This window comes from Puma concolor, chromosome B4 (genome assembly GCF_028749965.1).
Source record: "Puma concolor isolate L17-30 chromosome B4, mPumCon1.1.hap2, whole genome shotgun sequence".
Lineage (NCBI taxonomy): Eukaryota > Metazoa > Chordata > Mammalia > Carnivora > Felidae > Puma > Puma concolor.
The window spans coordinates 16,788,585-16,812,157 of record NC_141673.1 but is presented as its reverse complement, the minus strand read 5'-3'; the positions used below and the strand labels follow the sequence as shown (position 1 = coordinate 16,812,157).

Here is a 23,573-nt window from a genome sequence, read left to right as displayed (position 1 = left end):
GATTCCCATGCACGTTGAAATCTGAGAAACAAAACAAAACAACAGACCAAACACTGTTGAGTATCCTGAAATCTTTAGCTGTTGTGAGTTATTTGGTTAAGACTAATAACATGACGAAGCTCTTCATTCATCTTGTGGGTGTGAACCTATTGACAGCATGTTGCCGGAAGAACAAGAGAGGCAGGAACAGCTCTTACATGAGGAAAGAGAAGTGCAATTGTCAGACGCTTTATTGTCTAATGGTCTTTGGAGGCTACTTGGAAAATGCAGCCAATGATTTAATAATTTTTTTACCATAAAGGCAATTCAGATTATCCAACACCAACTGGAGTCAAGAATTTAGTTGTTTGCACAGAGATTGAAACCCAGGTTGAAATTTTTCAGAAGCTCCCAGTTGGAGCCACGAATACCGATGTTCCATGTGGTTTCTTTCTTATGATGGGAACACACACCATAGCCCCTGCAACAGCCTCTCCTAGCGGTAGCTTAATCTGATTGACAATCAGCACACAAAGAGGGGTGAGGGATCACACTGCTAACAAGCCTCTTGCCCTCCAGTCTCTGGAAGAATGTTGACTGACAGGGACACAATTAAAAGGGGATGGATTTATTGAGCTGGAATGCTCTGGTCCCCCTAATCTCAGCGTCTCTCTGCTTGCAATCACTGTTCCCAAACAAGAGTCAGCCTACACAAACGAAACCCTCGTGATCGCCAGGGAGTCAAAGGCGCTCTTAGTTTACCAAAGGTAGCTCAGCCCTAGAAGCCCATAAAAAGAAAAACCACATAAAAGAAGTCCTTTCCTGCACCAGGGCCTGGATAAGGATCTGGAATTCAGCAGGGAAGGATGATCTAAACAAAAAAGCAAGCAATGGTAACGAAAACTGCTAACCTTGGCTCCAAGGTGAGGCGGGGCGGGGGGGGGGGGGGGGAAGTGGGTTGAGAAGGGTAAATGGGCAAGGTCTTTGGGTCTTTTCTATAATGAAACTGTAAATTTCTGTTGGAAGTCACAGGATCATCGAATCTCTGGAATGTTGATGGGGGTGCCGGTGGGATTCCAGGGAAGAAAAAAGTCTATAGATTTGAATTCAATGCTTCCTTTGAACTGTTTTGTTGGACTGGTGGGGCCAAATCTCGGCTACGTATATGCACATAATTACTTATAATTATTGGGATTTGAGGGACACCCCATAATTAGCACCTCTCTTTTTCACCAGTTATGGACTGATGAAGAAGGAAAACAAAAGACTTGGAGACAGAACTAGGCTACCATCTTCGTTACTGATTAAGTGTAAAATGTAGCTTGTATTTGTGGATTGGTGCATTGTTTGCTACTGAGTCCTCAACCTCACCTTCCTCGGTCATTGCAGCTCTGTACGGTCCCTTGTGAAATGTCCTGTACAGAAGGCCATGAGGAACATGTTCTCTGCAGACAGGCTCACTCCCAACAGTGAAAAGAGAGAAAAGAAAGGAGCTGGGGTGTCAGGTGTCTGATTTCTCTTTCCAAACTCACCAGAATAAAAATATCACTTTCTCCTCCTGGAGGGTCAGTGAATGAGGGGACAGAGAGAAAAGGAGGGAAGTAGGATCTTTCCTACATGGAAAGAATCATCGTTAGTGAGGAAGAAACAGTCCCAACTCCTACATGAATGAAATAATTAACAGAAAGAATAATAATAATTATTATTATTATGACAAAAGTTACCGTTTACTAAGCATTTACCCTCTTCAGGCTTTGGGCAGAATACTTTGTCTCATCTAATCCTCACAACGACTCATTGAGATATTTTTTTATTATCTCCCTGCAACAGAGGAGAGAACAGAGACGGAGAGGTGGTGTGACTGTCCAAGGGCACAGAGCTAGCAAGGAGAACTGTGGGAAAATCCAGTTTTACCTGGCTCTGGAGCCTGAAATCTGAAGCAGGGTCTGCTCTGTATGTAGAATGAATGAAGGGAATGAAGGAATGAATGAAGGAGATGAAATTTGAGGGAAACAGGTTGACAAGCTTGGCCAGCATGGAACAATCCGTGAGGTGCTCTAGATCCAGCAGTCTTCCTCCTAACTCAGGTGGGGTTGGCCCTATGACTTTTCACCTGGATGTTCTGCCTGGCCAGTCCAGGAAGTGCCTGGCAGGTGAGCTCTGCAGCCAGTCCTGGTGTCCCAGGGACCCCATGTCAGGGTGTGCTGGGCAGAGAGCCCCAGATGTCTGCTTGTCCACTTGGCCATGGTCCTCCCCTTCACTTGGTCTTCGATTTTATTCTAGATTGCCAGCGGCTCTGCTCCCACTGGCCTTCCTGATGGCCAGGGCCTCCACACCACCGACCAGAGGAGCAGGTGGACAAATTCCCACCCCTCAAAGGGAGAGAGGTCACTCATCTCTGCCCAAGTAGAAATCCCACTGGCTGGGGCTGACATTCAACCTCCCCTCTCCTGGTGGGAATTTGGCCACCACATCTGGCCACCACATTTCCAGATATGCCCCTCACCACTGGGTATTGCCAGAAACAGAGCCCCTGATACCTCGTTTTCCCCACGAGTTCTTCACACCTTGAGATTTATCTTTAATCCTCGGAGCAGCCATAGCCCTCTATCAGCACATCTTTCCCTCCAGGAGAGGACCAGGGATCTGTTTCCTGCTCATCAGCCTGGCTACCTCATTCGCTGTCACGCCAGTCCTGGCATTGGCTTCTGTTATCTTAATCTCTTTCTTTGGAAACTTCTGTCACTTCCAATTTTCCCCAGTTTTCTCCCTCTACCTCAGCCTTCCCCCCCCCCCCCCCCAGGCCCCCCTTGCCTTCTCAGCTTTCTTTCCAAAGATGTTGTATTTCTTTTTCTCCTTATTTGGTCCAATGTGACCTGACAGGGTGGCTGAAGCAGCATATTGGGGATAGAAATATGTACTGGTTCTCCACAGATTTTTTTTTCTTTCCGAACGGGGCATTTGCAATCAATTTATGTAGTTTAGCCAAAAGGTTAAGAATTTTCCATTTAAAAATCAACCTCCCTAAATGAAAATTTTTTGGTGCTTTTTACTTTTTTTTCCCCTCGTAGTCAGGTCTCCACATGCCCCATGCATAGAGCCTGTTCTGGAGAGGGCTTCCTGAGGAATGCCTGTCAAGGGTGTACCGTTTCTACTCAAGCCTTAGGAATGCTGATTTCATGGACAGTGGGGAGCGCGTGGTTCTTTTGTCTTTGTCTTTTTTAGGATTCTCTCTCAGAGGAGGGATGTCAAAATGAGGTGCTGCTGATGGTGTTGCAGATGGGGATGAAGGTAGGATCGTGTCAGGTCCGGGGTTCATTTGGACTCGAACCCCTCCACGATAGGTCTCTATGGAAATAAATGTTTACAGAACAAAACAAGGCAAAGCAACCCTGAATTGTTTGCTGAGACCCCGACTCTAAACCCAGTTGCAAACCTTAGTAGATCCAGGTGCTACCCCATAGAGATTTCCTTTTCTTAGGCTAGGTGGTCCCAAGGAGGCTGGAGTGGGTGCCGTTCCTATTCCCACCCAGATCCCTGTTCCCAGGCTGGTGCCTCCATACTCCACTGGATCTGGGAGTCACCTGCTGAGATTCTGACATGAGAATTCCTATCGGGTAAAACCTGTGTGTTGAAAATATGTCTTGGTACCTTCTCTTCAGCAGCAGATGCTGAGCCTGGGAGGGCTGAGGTGGATAGGACACTTTATATAATATGAGGACAGGACTGTGGTTGTAGCAGAGGGAATGCGGAAGGGCAACCAGAGTGTGGCAGAAAACAGTGTTTCCTCTCCCCGGGATTTTCCAAATCTTCAGTCAAGATGAAATTCTAGAGGCAAGAGGCATTTCTGTGGAACTGGGCAGGGTGCTCTCTCATGGACCCATGGCATCCTGGGTGACCCAGGAGTGGGTGGGCCAAAGTAGCAGGGAGAGCTTACCTATCAGCAACTTGCAGAAATTGTAGGGAGGGTTTGGTACCCGTGAAAGGCATGGAGGGTCGTTTCTGGCTAGCTCAAGGCCATTTTTTTTTTTAATGAGGTGACTTAGTGGGGCCTAGATGTTTCTGGGATAAGTTTCTTATGCTGTTTGAGAGAATCTTGGGGGTAGAGCCCTAAAATGCTTCTTTTTGGAGTCTTTAATTCAGTGATGACACACAATGGTTGATTTAAATTGAGATCCGCAGAGGAGTAGGTACTATTGACCATGTTGTTTCTCACACTTGGAATGACATAGTATGCTTTTTCTTCCATTTTTACACTTGATCTTCACATGTGCTGTGGAAGATAAACTTTGATAAGCTTGTAGACAGATAAAGAAACACGGGCTCAGGGAAGGTGAGCGACTTCCCGAAGATCACAGGGCCAGAAAGTGGCAGAGCTGGGACTTAAACCAGAGCTCCTGGCTCCAAACCCAGTGTTCACTTCGTCTCCCACACCAGGAACCCCCGTGCACTCTTACAACTCATCAGGGTGAACTGGGTGAACCTGGGAAGCTAGGTTACAGAGGTTTCTATATTAACTTCTGAAGGAACATTATATATTTTGAGAGTATGAACTGGTGCCAGGATCCACTCCTGTGTTTCTGAAATTATCCTCATGAAATGTTTGGGTTACACACAGATAGCTACGAATCACCAGGCTTCCGAAAGCAATTCCAGGATCCCAAAGCTTGGAACCATCAGAAACCATCAATCACCTGGACCACCAAACCAGAGCATGCCAGTCTCTCTGAAATTGGAAGGTTTCTTATACTGGTGTCCACCCCACTGGGAAGATGGCCATTGTTGGTGGTGGGGTGTAATCTGCAATTTGTCACCTTCACCACTGTCAGGCGCTGATCCCTGTAGCGCATCCCACAGGGGATACGTGAGATTTCCTCCCAGTGACAAATGAGGAAATGAGGCTTAGGTTAAATTCCCTGCCCAAGTTCCCGCAGCTAGCAATGGCGAGATGTGGAATACAAACCCACGTTCTTAATCCAAATGCTGCATTCTCAGGCACGATGTTCTCGTGCCTCCAAGTAGACATTTGCTGATTGAATGGGGTTGAACAGCAACACAGGAGCAAGTGTGGCTAAGTGCCAAATGGCTAGTGCAGTGGGAATTTCTGCAGCAGTTGAGAAAGAGTAGACTGTCTCTAGAAGCTATTGGTGCCACTATGGGGCCGTCAGGTGGGTCAAGCAAGCAGCTGCTGGTGGGGGAGGCCTTTCTGGGCAGCCTAAGAGGAAGAGACCTCATAGAAAAACCAAGCCAGAAATGGCCACTCCGTCACCAGCCCCCTCTTAGGTCATATTTCAAAGACTGGCTCAGGGCCACCGGCTGGGGCGCGCGACTGTGAGATCATGGCTGAGCAATCTGACTCTGAAAAATATAAGGACCAACTTGGGAGTTTTATCACATTTCTGCCGCCCAGGCATGAAGTCAGCTGGACTGCGCGTGACAGGGAGCGATCCTCTTGTAATTAGCCCGGGTGTTTTTCTTTCATGTTCTGCCTAAATTCGGTGTGCTGCGAGCGCGTCCGCTCCCTCCGAGCTGCCCCACAGCAGTAGCGGAGGTGAGTCATGGCCATAAAATTTGGAAAGCTCGTGGGGGGATGGGGGTGGTGGTGGAGAAATATAAATTATTGTTATCATCTTTCAGGCGCAGTTGAGTTAATTATTGCACTTGGGCCAGCTGCATCGGGCCTCCGCTAACTGGAGCCAGAAATGAGGCTTTTAGCGGAAAGGAATAGATGCTCTGCTGGGGTGGAGGCCCTAGAAGCCCCTTTGCTCTTTTGGGGGAGAACGGGGCACGTTAAATTCCCAGCACCGCCGCTCACCAGCTGGGACCTGTGTGGATTTGCTCCAAGACACTTGGGTGTGAGCACGGTCACGTTTTCTTTATTTTTTCTAGAGCAAGGAAGTCTGGCTTGGTTCTGCACCTGCCAGGGCTGCCGGGAAACCCGATTTTAGTTATGTCTTTTTTGGAGGAGTGGTGGTGAGGGTTTTTTCTTCTCTTTCTTGGGAATATAAGGAAGCCCTGGGAATTTCTAGCGATGGGTCCACTATGGAGAAAATCCTTGCTCATGGTCCACGAGCACCATTTTGAAGGAAGCCTCCCAACTCCCTCCCTCCCAAGCCTGGTCAGTTGTAGGGGGGGGGGTCTCATGTTTTCCTCACATTTTCCCTAGCACACCCCTCAGTCACCACTCCTCCCATCCAGTGCTGAAGATCTCCACCCTCAGAGGCTCTCAAACCACTGCCCTTCCCCCACACAGGGGAGACACAGAGCACCTCATGCTGAGCCACCGCCCCTCTGTCTTCTTCAGGCACTGAAATTACCTCATCTCTTTAAGCCTTTTTTCAAACAAAACAAACAAACAAACAAACAAACAAACAGGGAAATTATTTTAGATTTTCCCCTTGGCTATTTGCTCAGAAAAGGAGAAAAATGACCTTTTAATTCTTTGAGTCTCATCTAGCAAGAACAAGATACAGCCACTTCTCCATGAGTTTGTCATTGTCCGGTGCCTCCATCTTGAGCCTCTCTGAGGCTCAGTTTCTCCTTTAAAGATAGACAGCCCTTTCCAGCAGGGATGTCATAGGTCAGGTGACCTATGACATGTGTCAGGCACTTGGTGTAAGCCTCACTCAGAGTCAGCTTCCAAAGCATGGCTGTTGGTAGAGAACAGTGGGCTCTGGGACGATGCCTGTGGCCCCCCCACCCCTGAGGACAGGGCTGGAGTCTGCTTATCTCAGCAACTGGCCTTAACAACTGGGTCAGTGCCAGGTACTCAGCAGGCATCCAAACCTGTTTGGTTAACTGAACGGTTGTAAAAGGCAAGGATTTAGGAGCAGCTGAGAGAACCAAGCTTCCTTGAGCGACACCGACCAACTGGCCTTCATGTCGTATGTGCATAGTATACACACATGTGCATTGTGGGCATGCGCAGTGGGTGATGGAGTGATAACAAGACATAATGGCTCAAGGAGAACTGAATATTTGATCTTCTCACTGTGGTTACCAAACTTTTAACTGTAATGGATAAGGAGACTGTACTCATTTTGGGCATATGCTATTTTTTTTTTTTTTTTACAGAAGTATGTTTTCTCATTGCCTAATTTTTCCTAAGGCTAGTTTCTGGGGGCTTTCCCTCCCAGCTATCCTGGGTCATTGAGAAAAAGGGGGGTATGTTTCAAGAAAACTTTGATGGGGCTCAGATAAATCTCAGGTCATAGGCAGGTGACTTTCTTCTGGATGACCAATGGACAATGTGCAGGAACCACAGGAACATAAATAGCTAAGGTGGCTCCTCTGTCCAGTCGATGTCAGATGCTTACCTACATGGTGGCCTTTGGTGTGCAGGCCTGGCCGGAGTCCCTACAGGCACAGGCAGAGACCCTGATGCCTTCCCCCTTTCTCCCTAGCTGATCTGCTTGGTCCTTTTCATTTCTGTGCTCCCCCTGGCCCGCCCACTGTCATGCCCCTTGGATCCAGTGGCCTTCTACCAAGCCAAGTGGCCCTCACCTAGGGGTAGGCTTGCCTTTACTCCTATTTTCTTCCCAGGTTTTTGACTATAGCTTATACTCTGCATTCTTCCTCCCTCAGACCTTCATTTCTGGATCGGTGAATTACTGATATTTCATTTAATCTGAACAATAAACTGAGGCTGGCCCTGTGTCTGAGAATCCCCTGGGGTTTCTAGATCTCTTCTTTCTGCTCCTATCTGTGCCTTTCTTCTTGGAAGGTTGTGCCCTCCATTTCCAGTGGAGAAAGAATCCCAGGGGCCCCCAGGAGAGGCTGGGCTGGAATACTTAGGTGGTGGAAACTCTAGGAAATTTCTGGAGGAGGGAACCTCCTGAGGCCTCCAACCCTTTGCTCAGCTTTCTCAAAATCTCAGGGACATGGCTTCTAACCATCACTATTGTGAAGTCTCCTCACTCAGGGCCACGTTATGATGTCTGTGAGTCTCTCACATTCTTGTTTTGTTGAGCATCTTCCTTCATAAAAACATATGAAAACAATGTAATGGATTTTCAAGGACCCTAAGTATTTCATTTTTTTTCTGATGTAAGAAAAAAAATTAAAACAGTTTATTCAATCTTAAAAGTTCAGATATTTTTCCTTTGAATTTTAAAAAATAAAAAACAGTTTTCTTGGTCCCTGAAGGTATGGTGGGCCCAGACACTGTGCCTACCTGTGCGACGGAGAAGTCAGCCCTGTCCTCACAGATTAAGAGTAGGCATCAGAACACCAGCCGGAACATGCGTGGGGGGGTTTGATGATTTCTTGGTGCCTATATCTAGATGCAGCTTCACATAGTTGAGACCAAGGTGACTGTAGTAGAGTAGCAAAAGCAGGAGCTGGGGCAGCCTGGACTGAACAGACCCTGTGGAAGCCCTGTCCTGTGGTTCCCCAGCCCCACCCAGCTTGCACAACTCAGAGCATTTGCATCCACAGTTCCCTCCCTTCATCACTCACTTGGTCTTTGAGTAGTCATTTCTCCAGTCAGGACGTGTGAGCATGTATGCTGGGAGACTTCCATGGCACATTTTGGAACTTTGTGCTTTTTTTTTTTTTCCCCCTTAGGATGAACCATGTGAAAGTGCCAGTTTTGTGAGTCACCATTGTGTATGGTTCAACCTGGTACCTGTCAGTTATCCAGTCTCGTGTGCCGATGTCACTGTCACCGTGTAACTTCCTCGTGCGTAGAGACTGTGATTTGAACGCGGCTGTGTCTCCAGCAGCTAGCTCACCATCTTTTAAGTGTTTCTGGAATGAATGGACAATTCAACCCAAAGGGAAGATCGCCCCTATTGTACACACTTTGCTCTGCTTGTGGAGCAAAGGTTCTTAAACTTGAATGGGCATCAGAATTTTCTGTGGGACTTGTTAAAACACAGATCACTGGGCCCCATCCCAGAGTTTCTGATTCTGGAGGCCTGATAACTAGCATTTCTAACAAGTTCCTAGGTGAAACTGGTCCTGGAAATCATGAAGCTGGTCCTGGACACCACTGTTTTAGATTAAAAGTTCTTTCCTGGGGATGGGAGGAAGATTAGTCATAAGTATTAAAAAAAATCCCCCCTGTACTAGGTTGAATAGTGCCCCATCCCAAACTCACGTCCACCCAGAAATTGTGAATGTGACATTATTTGGAATGAGGTCTTTGCAGAAGTGATCAAGTTGAGGTCATATTAGATTCGGTGGATCCTAAATCCGTTATGCGTAGTATCCTTATAAGAAGCAAAAACTTAGACCCACAGACATAGAGCTCCACAGGGGAGAATGCCATATGAAGATGGAGACAGAAAGTGGAGGGACACATCTACCAGCTCAGGAGTACCAAGGATTGCCCACAACCACCAGGAGCTAGCAGATAAGCAGAGGACAGATTCTCCATCAGAACCCCCAGAAGGAACCAGATGGGAGGGATGAAGATTCCTCACATCACTCCATGTTGGAGCTGGATGGATTCATTCACCCAACAGTCTTTCAAAGAAAGTGCTGAGCCCTGCACCTACAGTGTGCACTGCTGGGGCCAGAGGAGTATTCAGAAGACACTATTGGAATTTGGGCCAAGTTTCAGCCTCTCAGGCCTCCTGTGGTCTAGCCAGCATGGCTGTGACCATGGCAATGCGTAGGCCAGGCAGGGGGCAGGTGGGGCTTGCAGTGGCTTGATAACTCCTGGAACATGGCCTGTGCCTTGTCTGGTGTGAGGTCAGGGTGTTGAGAGGCAGGCAGATAGGTGGGGGAACTTTCTACCACACTGACCCAGGCTGTCCTCGCAGAGGTCTGCTTCTTATAAAGCCCATGTGTGTGTGTGTGAGGCCTCTGACAGATGTAATGGGGGCCTTTGCTTGTTGAGTTTGCTCCACTGGCCAGCACGGCCAGTGAGGGGGGCAAGTCCTCCTGCACCCCCTTCTTCCCATCTCTGTGAGGTTAGAGCTAGAATTGGAAGTCTTGGGGGAGGCACACCTCTGGTCCCAAGGGAAGGAGGGAGTGGTGAGTTTGGAACTTTCCAGCTGTCCTCCAGGGTCTGGCCATAATGGTCAGGCAAACTACAACTGTGTTTACCAACGTGAGGGAGACAGGGAACCGATCATGTGCTCTGTCTCATGCTATCTAAGAGACAAGCTCCTCAAAAGTAGCACCAGCCCCAACTTCCACCTTGTCAAGGGTGACAGCAATCTTTGTGCAGTAGCATCAAGATACAAGAGAAGCAAGGGATTTAAGGCTAAGTATCCTGAATTTAATTAGATTCTGTTTCCACTAACTGCTACTTCTTTGACCTTGGACAAAGCTCTTAACCTCTCAGGGCCTCAGTTTCCTCACAGCATAAGCCCAGGTGGAAACTGGGACCACCCTGTCAGTGAAATAGTAGAAAAGGAGGCTTAAAGCTCTACCGTGTCCTTCCACGGCCCCACAAAATCTCCTGAATGTCTGAATTCTGGACCCAGCTTCCTCACATGCTGACTCTGTTCTGTTCCACATTAACCAACATGAAGTTGGATCCCTTCCGAGAATTCAAAAAAAAACCCCTTACAAAGTAGCAACAATAAGATTGGTAGAATCGACCAAAATGTCTTGCTTTTTTGTCTTTTGTTTTGGGTTTGGTCTTTGTTTTTTCATGGAAAAGAGAGATGAAGGGTAGCCACAGCAGAATTTGATCAACTTCCAAAATGGTAGTTGGCCTCAGATTGCCTCTAAGATGACCTTCAGCCACCCACCACACCACGAGGGCCTCCCAGGCTCTTTGCTTCCCCCAGACCTAGTCCTTCTCTCTCTGTTGTCTTCCCTCTCTTTTCTCTAGTTACTCCTCTCTTCACTCATTCCCTTTTCTCATACCCAAGGTCAAGATGCTCTCCCTTCTCTTTTGTTGGGGGTCAACACCTCTGCCTTCAAGACTCTCACCTACGTCAAGCGTCTCAAAGCATTTTTTTTTTCCACAAAAGAGCGTTACATTTCCAAGTAAAATTTGTGTACTTGATGTTAAGAGTAATAATTCACCCAGTCACATGCAGATTACATGAGATAACATAAATGAAAGTATTTTTGAAATGCAAGGTATCGTACAAACTCATTCCTCCATCCATCCATTTCTGTGACAAACATTTGTGAAGCCTTTGGTAGGTGCTGGAGATGCCTTCAAGGGTTTCACAATCTAATGAGATGCTAGAAAATAACTGTAATGAAGTGTAATAAATGCCATAATTGTGCAACATCTCATGTGTAATGGCACAATAAAAAAGGGAGTGATTCATGTTACTGTGGATAATGTAGAATATATGATGTGATAGGATATGATACAATATACTTCTATTATAATACAATAGAATATAACAGACAAGGCAAGCTCAAAGTGCTCTTCTGAGCATTTTGGAGATGAGCTTCCTGTTTGATCCAGTGCCTGTAATTTTATTGACAACTATCTGTACCTCCTCTCCCTGTCTGTAGATTCAGATCTGTGCTCAAGGTTTGCAGGTTAACCTGCAAGGGACAGGTCATTTGACCTCTTAGAGCCTCAGTCTTCTCATCTGTCAAATCTGTACAAAAATTCCTCACAGGCTTGCCATAGAGACTGAAAGAGATGCATTAACTTGTTTGTTGAACAAACAGTTCTTGAGCAACTCCTATGTCCTGGACACTGATCTGGGCACTGGGTTTTTTTTTTTTATAGGGAATGAGACAGTGCATGGGTTCTTGTTCTCTCAGAGTAAACATCCTGTTGGGGAGATAAGATAATTATTGGTGCGCAGCCCTGTTAATTGGCACCTGGAAGCTATGTAACACCTTTGCTGCAGCCTTTCCTTTCAGATTGTCTTCATTTTTCAATCCCCTGCACCTTGCCTCAAAATTCTGTTGCCTTGGAGTCTTTCAGATAGAGGCTGCATAAAGGAAGTCCTGGGAGTCTGGGAGGAGGAGGCAGTCTCTGCTCACGGGCTTGCAGGCTGAGTTGGAGAGTGTTTTAGTTCAGGCTGTTATAATACATAGAATGGGTGCTTAAACAGCACACATTTGTTTCTCACAGTTCTGGGGCTGAGAAGTCCAAGATGGAGGTGCCGGCAGGTTTGGTGTCTGGTGATGGAGGACCTGCCATTGTGCCCTCACGTGGCTGAGGGAGAGACCATCTCTCTCACTTTCCTTCTCATGAGGGTACTAATCCTATTCGTGAAGCTCCACCCTCATGACCTAATAAGCTCTCAAAGATCTCACTTCTGAATACCATCACATTGGGGGCTAGGTTTTAACATATGAGTTTGGGGAGGGTGCACAGTCAACCCATCACAAGGAGAAAGAGTGGGAGCAAATTAAAGTACATAAACCAATAAGCACATATCTCTTTCTCTTGGCTTCCGTCTGCCAAGGGCACTGGGGAGAAGCCCAACTTTTTAATGACTTCTCTTCTTTGGTTTAGGATTTATTACAAATGTGTTTCCTCTGTTTCTCCTATAATCATGTCATTGAGTGGCCCAGAGATAAATGTCAACAACACAGCTCTTAAGGAGTCCTGGTGGCGGGAGAGTGAGGGAGCTGAGTAGGGGGCTGGCAGGCTCATCAGAGGACACATTTATTAAACTGTGGAAGGGATGGGGTAAGCCATCCAAGCCCTGGGTCTGGCAGAGTTTGCAACCAAGCGGTAGGGAACAGAGCACTTTTTGTATCTCAGGAAAGCTTCTCTTCAGCCATTGGGCTGGTTTTCCCTGGCACTTTTGTCAAGCTTGGGCTTTTCAGTTTTGACATTTGTTTTTCCTTTTGGACTTTTCTTCTCATTACAAATAGATGCTGTGAATTCAAGCCTTGGGAAAGAGAGTTGGGTTTTAGGCATGGAGCACTGATAATATATGGCACCTGGGAAAGGAATCCGGTGCCGAGGACTTGCAGAGGCAAGACCTGAGGCTTGGTGGGAAAATGGCGTGGGCCTATGATGTGGACAGGTCAACCATTTAGGAATGGGACTGGGTTTTTTGATTGCCAAGCAGGGCTACCATTCACCTCCAAAGGGCTCTGCTCACAGAGATACAAATAGACGTGCTCTAGGTTGACAGGGGTCAACTCCCTTCTTCCTATCCCCCTTTCTCTCTGAGCCTTCCTGGTTTTAAGTGGTGGGACTAAGTGCCAATTTCCTTAAGTACTAGGATTGGATCCAAGGAATGCACTCTTGGGGCTAGGGGAGTTTGTGAAGAATTCTGCTGTGGAGACATACATTAGGGAGCCAGAACATCAGAACTTTCACTGCCAGGTTGGAAGAGGAACTCTGTTCCAAAGGGCCCTGGGTGGGGTCTCTTCTTAGGATTAGGTGGGGAAACTTGGGGGAGACCTTGCTACTGTGCCTTGAGGATGTTTTTATTTACCTTTCCTATCTCCTTCTTCTCTTTCTCACTCCTTTCTTCTCATTGCCTCTTCCAGCAACATGCTAGTGTTAGGGTTTCCCATGTGCCAGTGTTGGGGTTACAATGATGATAAGGATGGGAGTTGGAGTAAGGCTCAGGTGTGTGAACTTCATCATTCTCTCATCTGTGGGGCTTGGCTTGCCCACGGAGAGATCGGAACTCCCCAGGGACAAGCACTGGATGGAAACAAAATACTGCTCTAGTAATAGTTGGGCAAATACCTCCCCATAGCCCTGTCCTCTGTCAACTGCCCCCATCCCTGCTGTTATTGCAGAGCTCTCTGGAGAGTTGTGCTGGGTACCAGACTGAGAACTGTAAGCCTAAGAAAACCTTCCATTGCTTCCCTGAAAAGCCCAGATAGGTCTGAAAAAGAAGTTTGTTTATTTATCTACCCAGGGGCAGATGTGAAGTTGGCACACAGCTGATGAGATGGATGTGGCTTTGCCTCATGTGTAGGAAGCACAGGGGAGCATGCCTGGCGTGAGTCCTGTCCGTGAGCATGCACGGTGACCCTGCTCATAAGAAATCATAGACCAGTGGGTCTTGTCCCTGGTGTCGCAAACTGGAATCTGACCTTGATTCTTTTTTCCCTTATTCAACTATTCACCAAGTCCTATCAAATGGACCTCTGAAATATCTTTTGGGTCCATGTGCTTCTTTCCACCCCCTCTGCCACTTTCCTAGCCCAGGCCACTGTAGCCTCACTTCCAGCACAGCAAGTGTATTTTTCTAGGTCTCCTCATGCACCTCCTGCTCCTCCCATCCATCAGGGTCCATATTGCTTCCAGGGAAATATCTGTTTGGTTAAGAAACTGCCGTATTGAAAATCTTCAATGTCATCCTTTTGCCTTTGGGGGGGGGACCTTTAAAAATGTTTCTGACTATTCTAATAATTCCTGTATGTATGTATGTATGTATGTATGTATGTATTTATTTATTTAAACAATTTTTTAAATGTTCATTTATTTTCCAGAGACAGAGTGTGAGCAGGGGAGGGGCAGAGGGAGAGGGAGACAGATTACGAAGCAGGCTCCAGCCTCTGAGCTGTCAGCACAGAGCCCAACATGGGACTCGAACTCATGAACCATAAGATCATGACCTGAGCAGAAGTCAGACACTTGATCAACTGAGCCACCCGGGCGCCCTAACCCTGTTTATACTTTCAATATCATCTTTCACCTTGCCCATTCCAGAAATAGTAAGCTGTTTTCCTTTTTCCCAAACAGGCCACCCTCTTTCTTGCCTTGTCTCATGCTCTTCACTCTGTCAGGTACTTTTACTCTATCCCCCTCCCCTTTTCAACCAGCTCCAATGCAATCTTCACCTTCTTTTCTTAGCTGTCACTTTCTCCAGGAAGCCCTCCTTCCTTTGCCTGGATCAGTGGTCCTCTCACGCAGTCTGCAGCCATCTATCCCTTTCTGATTATGTATTGTCATGGCCCGTTTGCTTGAACTCTCCCCCCCACCCCCACTCCGGCTGCTAGAGTAACCTCTGCCATTGACAGCCACCTCCTTGGCTTCTGTTAGGCTAAGCATATGGAGTCTCTCTTCCATTCCACACCATATGGCCCCACTGTATCTCTTCATGAGTTGACCTTAAGCAAAAGAAAAGGGACACTGGACATAGTAATGGATGGTGTTCACAGCAGCAATAATTCCTTTTAATATGGAGACATTCCCCACGTTGTTGGTTTTTTTTCTGGCTCTCAACAAAGCCAAGGGTGAAATGAGATGTCAGTTCTTCAAGTAGTGATTCTTGTGGGGTAGCAGGGTAAGAACTGCTTTTTAGGTTATGTCTGAAAACTCCCAAATGGAACACAATTCCACCTCCTCTCTTCTTTGTTATGGTAGAAACTTTGGAGGAGGCATGGTAAATATTTTTTCTGTCTGGAGCCTCAATAGTTCAGCCAGGCTTTCGATGAGGGCTGGCTATATATCAGATGACTCACCGTGTAGACACTGGGGGAGAGGAGGAGATGATGTACTGTTGACTGGGAGAAGATCCGCACACTGTAGATGGCAAGATGCTTCTGTTCTATATCCAACACTTCCAGAGCACCTCTCTGGGCCAAGCTCCATTGAGTGCTGGATATTAGGTAACTCCCTGCCCTTGAAAATCTTGTCAATCCCTAGGTTTTATAGGAATGGCTCAGATGAAATAGTAGGAGTTGAGAGAAAGGAGGAAGCACAGGCAGACACATATCAAATAAATGAGCAAGAATGGTGTAGTCCCACTTATACAGGTAAATTTCAAGAGTGACAGCGTGCCATTGCCTTGGGAAGTATCGCTTAGGTGGTAGGAATGTCAAGGGCCGGTATGGCATTGGGAGGCTTTAGATTCCCCCATAATTTGCATTAGCACCCCCATGTTTTTGTACAATCCCTTCTTCCTTAATGTTACGTAAAGTGTTATGGAAACACATCCTCAATCCCATGTGCAGATTGCTGCCCAAGACTGACATTGGACATTCTATGGCTATCGCTTCCTTTCTCCAATTCCTTGCAAACTCACAAATTGCTGATAGTTGGTTCTCAGTTGGAAAATGAGGCACACCGGGCTTGCCAAAGATCTGGACACAGACAGATGCAGACGCCTGGGCTTGTGCAGACAAGCATACACTTTTATGTGCATGCACACACTTATTTCCATATATACTATGACACCATATTGTCATCCAATTCCCTTACATCATTTGGTAGGAATGTGTACAAACACTCCAGGGACTGAGCAAGTTCATGGGTAAGACCCTTCCTCCTCCTAGATGCTTGACAGGCTTCTGCAAAAATGACCTAACAAAGCCCTGGTTCCAGACAGCGGGACAATGAGGATCTCAACATTATTTATGACAGCCTTTTTTGTATTGTAAGTGACCTGGGTACCCAGTTTCTGAGAGAGGAATTTACACACTGAGAAGACAGGAAGATATGTGGGTGTGGAGTGATGGATGGGGGATTTGGAAGTGTGAGGGGACAGGTGCCGATCTTGAAGCTGCTTGCCTTATATTGGGACATCTCTGACTAAACCAATGGAGATGGAAATCCTAAGTTTTCATTGTTAATAAATCTGCCTCAGAAACAAGGAAATGATGATATTAATAATAATAGCTCTCAGTGTGACAGCTGGAGTTTTAAGGGAGCACAGTGAATATTTGTCTTCCTCTCTGATTCCGAAGCAAGAAAAGATGTGAAGCAGATGGGACCAAAATGTCACTTTTATGACTGGAGTAAGTACTTTCAGTGAGAACCCAAGTGGGCTTCTCGATTCCCTAACCCAAGACCCGACTTTAGAGCACCTGACCTGAGAGCAAATTGGCGTCTGTAAAACAGTGCCCTTTGCTAGGTAGGGAAGGATGGGGAAGAAAAGCCAAATCCCCCCGCTTGGGGATCTTTGACAGATCAGCACCATCCATTCAAGAAACGTAAACATGTGCTCTTGTTTGGCAACCAGGTAACTCACTCTGTCTCCCCAGGGAGTAAGGAGAAGTGAACCTAGAAGGCCAGGTGTGGTCTGGGAAACCTCCCTCATTGCTTTGAACTTCTAGTATCTGAAAAACTTGAACATTCCCTGAATGTTCCCATGCTTTTGTCATAACCAACTATAGTCAGAGTAGTTTGGCGGGGAGAAGGTCTGGCCCCTAAGGGGACAGGAGTCCTCTTTCAGGACAGCTCGGCTCCCCACTTTGAAAGGCTGCCCTTCCCATAAACCTCTGCTCCTATGGTGTTCTCCTGGGGCAGCTGGCGGGTAGGGTAGGCTTTGCCCTCAGAAGGTTCTGAAATGAAGCAAATTGTATGTTAATTGAATCATTACCGTGGACATTCTGTTCAAGGTTAAAAAGGTGTTCCATTTTCTACATCCTACCCTAAATTATGCCTAGCTACATTGCCTAATATAGCTCCAAAGAAGTGATTGTCCAATGGAAAAACAAGAATGATAAAGGGGATCTGTCAGGACAAAGCCTGACTGACACAGAGCCTCTGAAGTGGGGGGAGAGTCGGTGCTATGAAGGGCTTGTTGAAGGGGCACCAGCTGCTTCCAGGGAGGAGTTGCTGGTTTGGATTTGGGGGCTTGTAGATGCCATTCAAGGCAGGAGTGAAGATATGAGTGAGGGCTAAGTATCTCTCTTCTCCACCCCCCAACCTCTCTCTTCCTCACTCTTCCTGAATTAATGACCCCACCAAGACTTCCTGAGAAAAACAACCAAGTCAGAAAGTCAGAAATCACCCCACCTCTCTTGACAGCCCAGCCCAGCCCCACAAACCCATATCTCTTGGTCAGTTACTCCCACATGTCACCCAGGCCACAGAGAGACTTCCTGTTCATTCCACTGTCAGAGACATTCGATGTTAGCACTTTTTGGCAAAGGATCTCGACAATCACCTTGAAGAGGAAAACAGCGCCATGAGTTAGTGGAAAGAATGTGGCTTTGGAGCCAGGCAGTCCTGGGCTCCACTCCCAACTCTGCCACTTAATGCCTGTGTGAGCCTAGGCACACCAATTAACCTCTTTGACTTCCGGTTTCCTCATCTGCAAAACAAACAACACAAAGATGACAATCGTGACCCTACAGAACAGTTTGGAAAGGCGAGGGATTCAACGCAGGAAAATGTGCCTGCAAGACACATGGCGGATAGTAGGTTTCAATATTTGGGGAAGATTCCACTAAAGGCTAATCTTCCTCTTGATAAATAGCAGAACTTATTTTAAGACTCTGAAGTTACAGAAATCCTGCAGCATAAGGAAGTTCTTCTTAAGCAGTCATCATGAGGCTTTCTAAAGAAGTACCTTTCTTCTGCTCCAAGTCTGTGCCCGTTTTCTCTCAGTGGTAGCTTCTCATTAAAATAATTCCATAAATACACTCTCACTGATACCTCTCAGCCATTCCCTTACTACACCAGCCCTGGTTTGTAATGAATTGTTTATCGAGGTTGTCTGTATGTGGCCATGAAATTTATAGTGTGGATAGAAGTCCACAGGACACAGGAGCCTGGCTGGCTCATGTCCTTGTGGCCTTTGTTATGGGCCTGCCCTGCAGGTGATTCAAAGCTGCCTAGTCCTTCCAGACTTTGGAGCTTGGATGGAGCCCAAACAGGACCAGTCTACCCATAAATCCTGCTCTCAGGCTGAGTGTGTTAGAAGGTCTCAGTATGTCACGATGTTTCCCTAAGGGTATCAATCGGGGTTACTAGGTACCAGTGACGGAATTCATAGAAAATGCATGCATTGAAAAGATACTGAATAGCTTCCAATATTTATGGAAGACTGGAGAACCAAGTTTAAAAGGTGTATATATTCCAAGGAGGTTAGGCCACAGCTGAATCCCTTGTTGGCACGGTGCCACTACATTGCCCCTACTTCCACTATGGGGCACTAAGACTCCCAGCACGGAAAGTTGATGCTACTGGATGAAAACCTTCTGTCTTTGTGTCATTGGATTGCCTGTTCAGTATTCACAGGCAGGAACTGGAACATCCCATTGGCTGATCCTGGGTCATGTGCCTGCTTCCCAGTACCAGAGAACAGGGAGAGTCCCCTTTGGCTTCCCTCATGGGATCACAGACTAGGGAGTTCTTTCAAAAGTAGGAAGATATTTTAAAGATTAATTTTTAGTATGCTAGAAAAATAGGTAGCTTTAGTTTGTTGTCACAACTTTTGGTTCAGTAAACAAAAAATATAGTTGAAATGCGCTACTTACCCCTAAAACTTGGGTATAGCAAAAAAAGTACAGACTTGGACTCAGCTTCTCTGACCCTTGGTTTCTTTTCTATGAAATGGGAATTAGAATAACTATCCTCATACCTCTCTCAAGTTTGTTGTGAACATAAATTAGATAATATAAATACAAAACAAACTGTTCCATGTTCTATCAAAGGAGCAGATGGTATGAATATTTTCCTTTACTATCTGATAAACCACTGGCAAACAATAACATCTACAATATGGGCTATTTGTTGTCTGGAGTGTGGTGATGTGCATAGGGGCATGAAAAATCTCCTTCTGCAATTAGGGTGTCCAAAACTCAGGAGACATGAAATGTTGAGTGAGTCCCCTGAGGCCATACAGCTGGTAAGTGGCAGAGCCAGGATTTACTTCCAGGTCTGTCTGATTCTGAGTTCTGTCTTCTTTACAGGAGGCGTGGTTCTCATTCCTGAATCTGGATGAATTGGCTGGAAGCTCAGGAAGGAGGTTTCTCTTCAGGAAAGAAATGGAAGAATATAAGGTGGGAGAAATGGAAGCCCATTTCCTGAGTGCTTAGAATGATGATTATTCCATAAGAGCACATTGACATATCAAAGCTGGAAGGCCCTAATGAAAACCACAGTGAGCTTTCTCAGCAAGCTCATGAGCTATTGCATTGAACAGTTTTCATTTTGTAGATGAGGAAACTGAAACTGCAAGAAGTTAAATAAGATGCTCAGCCAGTACAGTCAGGGTTTGAGATTTAACTCAGGCATGTATATTGCCTTGGATTCTTAGTTGGAAACAACGGAGACCGATTTGGGTTAGTTTAGGCAAGGAAGTGATTTCATAAAAGATACTGAGTGGCCCTGGAGAACCAGTCATGGAACAGGATCCTAAATCACATCACTGAATTAGTTCAGCAGCTGATTGTGCTAATGTCACCACTGGGTTGCTCCTGCTAGACCCTCTTCCACTGCAGCTCCCAGGGGCTGGATGCAGCTGCCACTACTCTTGTTTAAACAGATTCTTCCTGGTGCCACTTCCCTTGTGTCAAATAGTCTATGGAGGCTTCTGTTAGTCTGAGCCCAGGTCACACGCCTGCAACTTAGCCACAAGGGAGTTTGAGAAAGTGAGTATATGGCTTCCACAGAGGGGAGAAATTTCTTCCTCCTATTAAGGTGGGGAAAATCTCAAACATGGAGAACTGTTCCACCATGCTGGGGGTGCAGAGATTTTCTTGTTCCTACCTGAATTCTCAAGATGCAGAACAAAGCTTAGCACATAGTAGATGTTAAATACTGACTGTTTATATCCTCCCCCAAATTCATATGATGAAACCCTCAACCACAGTGTGATGGAATTTGGAGGTGGGACCTTTGAGAGGTAATTAGGTTTAGATGAGGTCATTAGGGTGGGGCATCTATGATGAGATCACTGCTTGTATGAGAGGAGAGACACCAGGACTCTCTCTTCACCATGTGAAGACACAGCAAGAAGGTAGCCACACACCCAACCAGGAGGTAGGCTCTCACCAGGGGCTGAATCAGCTGGCACCTTGATCTTGAACTGTCCACCTTCCAGAACTGTGAGAAATAAATGCCTCTTATTTAAGTAACCCTGTCTATGGTATGTTATTGTAGCAGCCAGAGTGGACTAAGACAATAGGCTTGTAATAAATATTGATCAACTGATTGACAACATGATTCTGTGTGATTTTCAAGTCCATGCCCTTGACCACTATACTCTACTTTTCTTTAGGTCATCCCTTGACAAGATCTAGTACAAAATACTCAATTTCACATCAGTGAAATTATGTAAGGTCCCTATCCTGTATGAAACTACCTTCATGTATATGTATTATTCATTCACTCAATAAAATGTACTGTTGTGGGTTATGACCATGGGCTCTGAGAAGGAAGTACTATATCTTATCTTTTCACCATGGTGACATCCATTTTTCATACAGTGCTGTAGAATAAGCAATCGTTAAAGAAATGAGAAGGTTGCTGAATGAAAGACTTTAAGATGTAAAGTTGTCAGCACTTGGGGTGAATAGATCATATAGGTAGGGAGAGAGGTGGTGTCAAGGATTGCTTCCAGGTTTTTGGCTTGAATACCTGGTTGGATGGTGACTGCCATTTACTGAGATAAGGAGCATGGAGAAAGAGCAGGCTCTGGAAGGAAGATCAGGGATTTAGTTCTGGATTTTCTGAGTTTGTGTGTCTGAGACATAAAAGTGGGGATATTGAGTGGGCTGCTGGATATATGGATCTGGAACTTAAAAGCGTTGTCGGGAATGGAGACGTGAATTTCAGCTAGTAACTGAAGCTATAGGCATAGACGTGAAAATGTATGATACACACAATACATAAAACTATTCTTGAATCTACAGATAATTACATAGAAAGTTGTATACATGTGTAACAATGCGTACAATGGAGTTAAGTTATTGGTAATATTCAGGAATGAATAATATATAGTATCAGCCTGAGAATTTGATTACTGATCAATGTTCAATGGACACCAAAATGGCAGAAACCATATGTTGGAGGTTGTAATAGTTTAATCCCAAACTGATTTGTCTGCAAGGGCAATATGAACACAGAGAGTGATGTGTCTTTGTCTCAGAGCTCTTCCTCCTGAGTTATTGGACACAAAATGGTAGATATGTCAGATGGATCTTAGCCATGGTGTAGGCATTTCCTTCATGGCAAGCCTAAGAACATTCTAAAGGAGGAGCACAAAGGCATGGCAGTGGGAATGTCAATCTCAGACAGGGCTGGGGACCTACAGAAGAGCTCTATAGGGACTGAGTCTTAGGAACTGTAACCAAAGAGAACACCCCATATTTTTTCTCCTCTCTGTGAAACGTATTTTCAAAAAGCCAGGCAATCCTGAGATTAACACTGACCCTTCAGAGGCTCCCAGTCTGGGAATGGGCTGAGGGGACTTGTGTTAGGAGATCCTTGTACTCAGTAGTTAAGCGATCACAGTCCACCCATACGTCATTCTGATTAAGAGCAAGAGTTGTGGACTCCGAGTTCAAACCTGACTTCTGCCACTAATTTGCTGGGAAGCCTTTGGTATGTTACTTATTCTCTCTGAACCTCAGTTTCCTCACCCTGCTCAAAGGGCAATGACAGCTTAAGACACAGGGTACTTTGGGTGCAGTGAATATCTAAACAAATTCTTATTGATGACAAATTGGAATCTGCCATCTTGTTAGATAGGTAGCCACTGGTGAATTTTAGATAGAGAGGTGATAAGATCTAAGTTACCATTTAAAAAGATACCTCTGGGGGCGCCTGGGTGGCTCAGTCAGTTAAGCATCCGACTTCGGCTCAGGTCATGATCTCATAGTTTGTGGGTTAGAGCCCTGCGTCAGGCTCTATGCTGACAGCTCGGAGCCTGGAGCCTGCTTCGGATTCTGTGTCTCCCTCTCTCTCTGCCCCTCCCCCGCTTGTGCTCTGTCTCTCTCTGTCTCTCAAAAATGAATAAATGTAAAAAAATTAAAAAAAAAAAAAGGTATCTCTGGTGCCATAGAGGAAGTCAGAGAGGACACTGGGAGACCAAACTTTTGGCTACTGCATTAGTCCAAGCACGGAATGATGGTAGTTTGGATCAGGGTAATAGGGAGTTAGGGGGTGAAATTTTGGATTTCCAGGTTTTTGTAAAGTTACTGCTTTCATTTTTTTAAAGTTTATTTATTTGAGAGTAAGAGAGAGCTCGAACAGAGGGAAGGGCAGAGAGAGAATCCCAAGGAAGCTCTGTGCTGTCAGCTCACAGCCCAATGTGAGGCTTGATCTCATAAACTGTGATATCATGACTTGAGCTGAAATCAAGAGTCAGATGCTTAACTAACTGAGGCACCAGGTGCCCTATTACTTTCATTCTTAATGACATCAACCAACTGCAGATAATTGGAGATATTTCAAAACAAAACATGTACCTTGTAGTTGTTTTTTTTGTTTTTGTATATAACAAGCTCCTATGTAGTGCTTATTTTGTACCTGGCACCATACTAAGCACTTTACAAAAATTACCTTATTTAATATGCCTAACACTTACATCATCCCCATTTTACAGAAGAGGAACTGAGGCTCACACAGCTAGTAAGTGGTAGAGCTGGATTTCAACCCCATGTAGTCTGGATTAACATTAAATTAAAATAAAAAAGATAATTCTTAGAATTAATTTGGGACCAGCTCTGTTTTTATTCCTTCAAGCGGTAACGGGTTCAGAATCTCTTGCCTAAGGAATTGAACAAAGATCCTCCCATAATTTGGCAGTCTTCTCCTACACCCCAGGGCCATTTAGGACACACCAATTTTGATAATAAGTATATGAACACATAACTAGTGGGCATCTGGGTTGAAAGTCTCTTGGAAAACTTCTTGTAGTTCTCTGGGGTGTATGATTTCACCTCCAATCAAAAATTAATAATGAAACAAAATAAAATGAAAAGATTTAAAAAATTGCCTGACTGTTGAACTGCCAAGAGCCCAATTAGTCAGAGCAGACCTTACAATAATACCAAATCAGGGA

At 45.6% G+C, this 23,573-nt stretch overlaps 1 protein-coding gene across 10 annotated transcripts in view; it reads left to right on the top strand.

Annotated features, from left to right (window-relative positions):
* The window catches only part of LOC147578935 (uncharacterized), a 175,251-nt gene that overhangs the window by 4,399 nt on the left and 147,279 nt on the right, over positions 1-23,573 (top strand). For 2 of the 10 annotated variants that reach the window (XR_015253377.1, XM_086712464.1), the window contains exon 2: positions 19,477-19,566. Coding sequence is in view for 6 of the 10 variants with exons in the window: in XM_086712464.1 (XP_086568590.1) it covers positions 19,505-19,566 (62 nt within the window). In the remaining 4 variants the exon portion in view is untranslated. Of the gene's footprint in view, positions 1-5,249; positions 5,531-8,544; positions 8,649-19,476; positions 19,567-23,573 lie in introns of those variants that run through there. The other 8 variants (XM_086712462.1, XM_086712465.1, XR_015253378.1 and 5 more) reach the window with 8 other exon arrangements.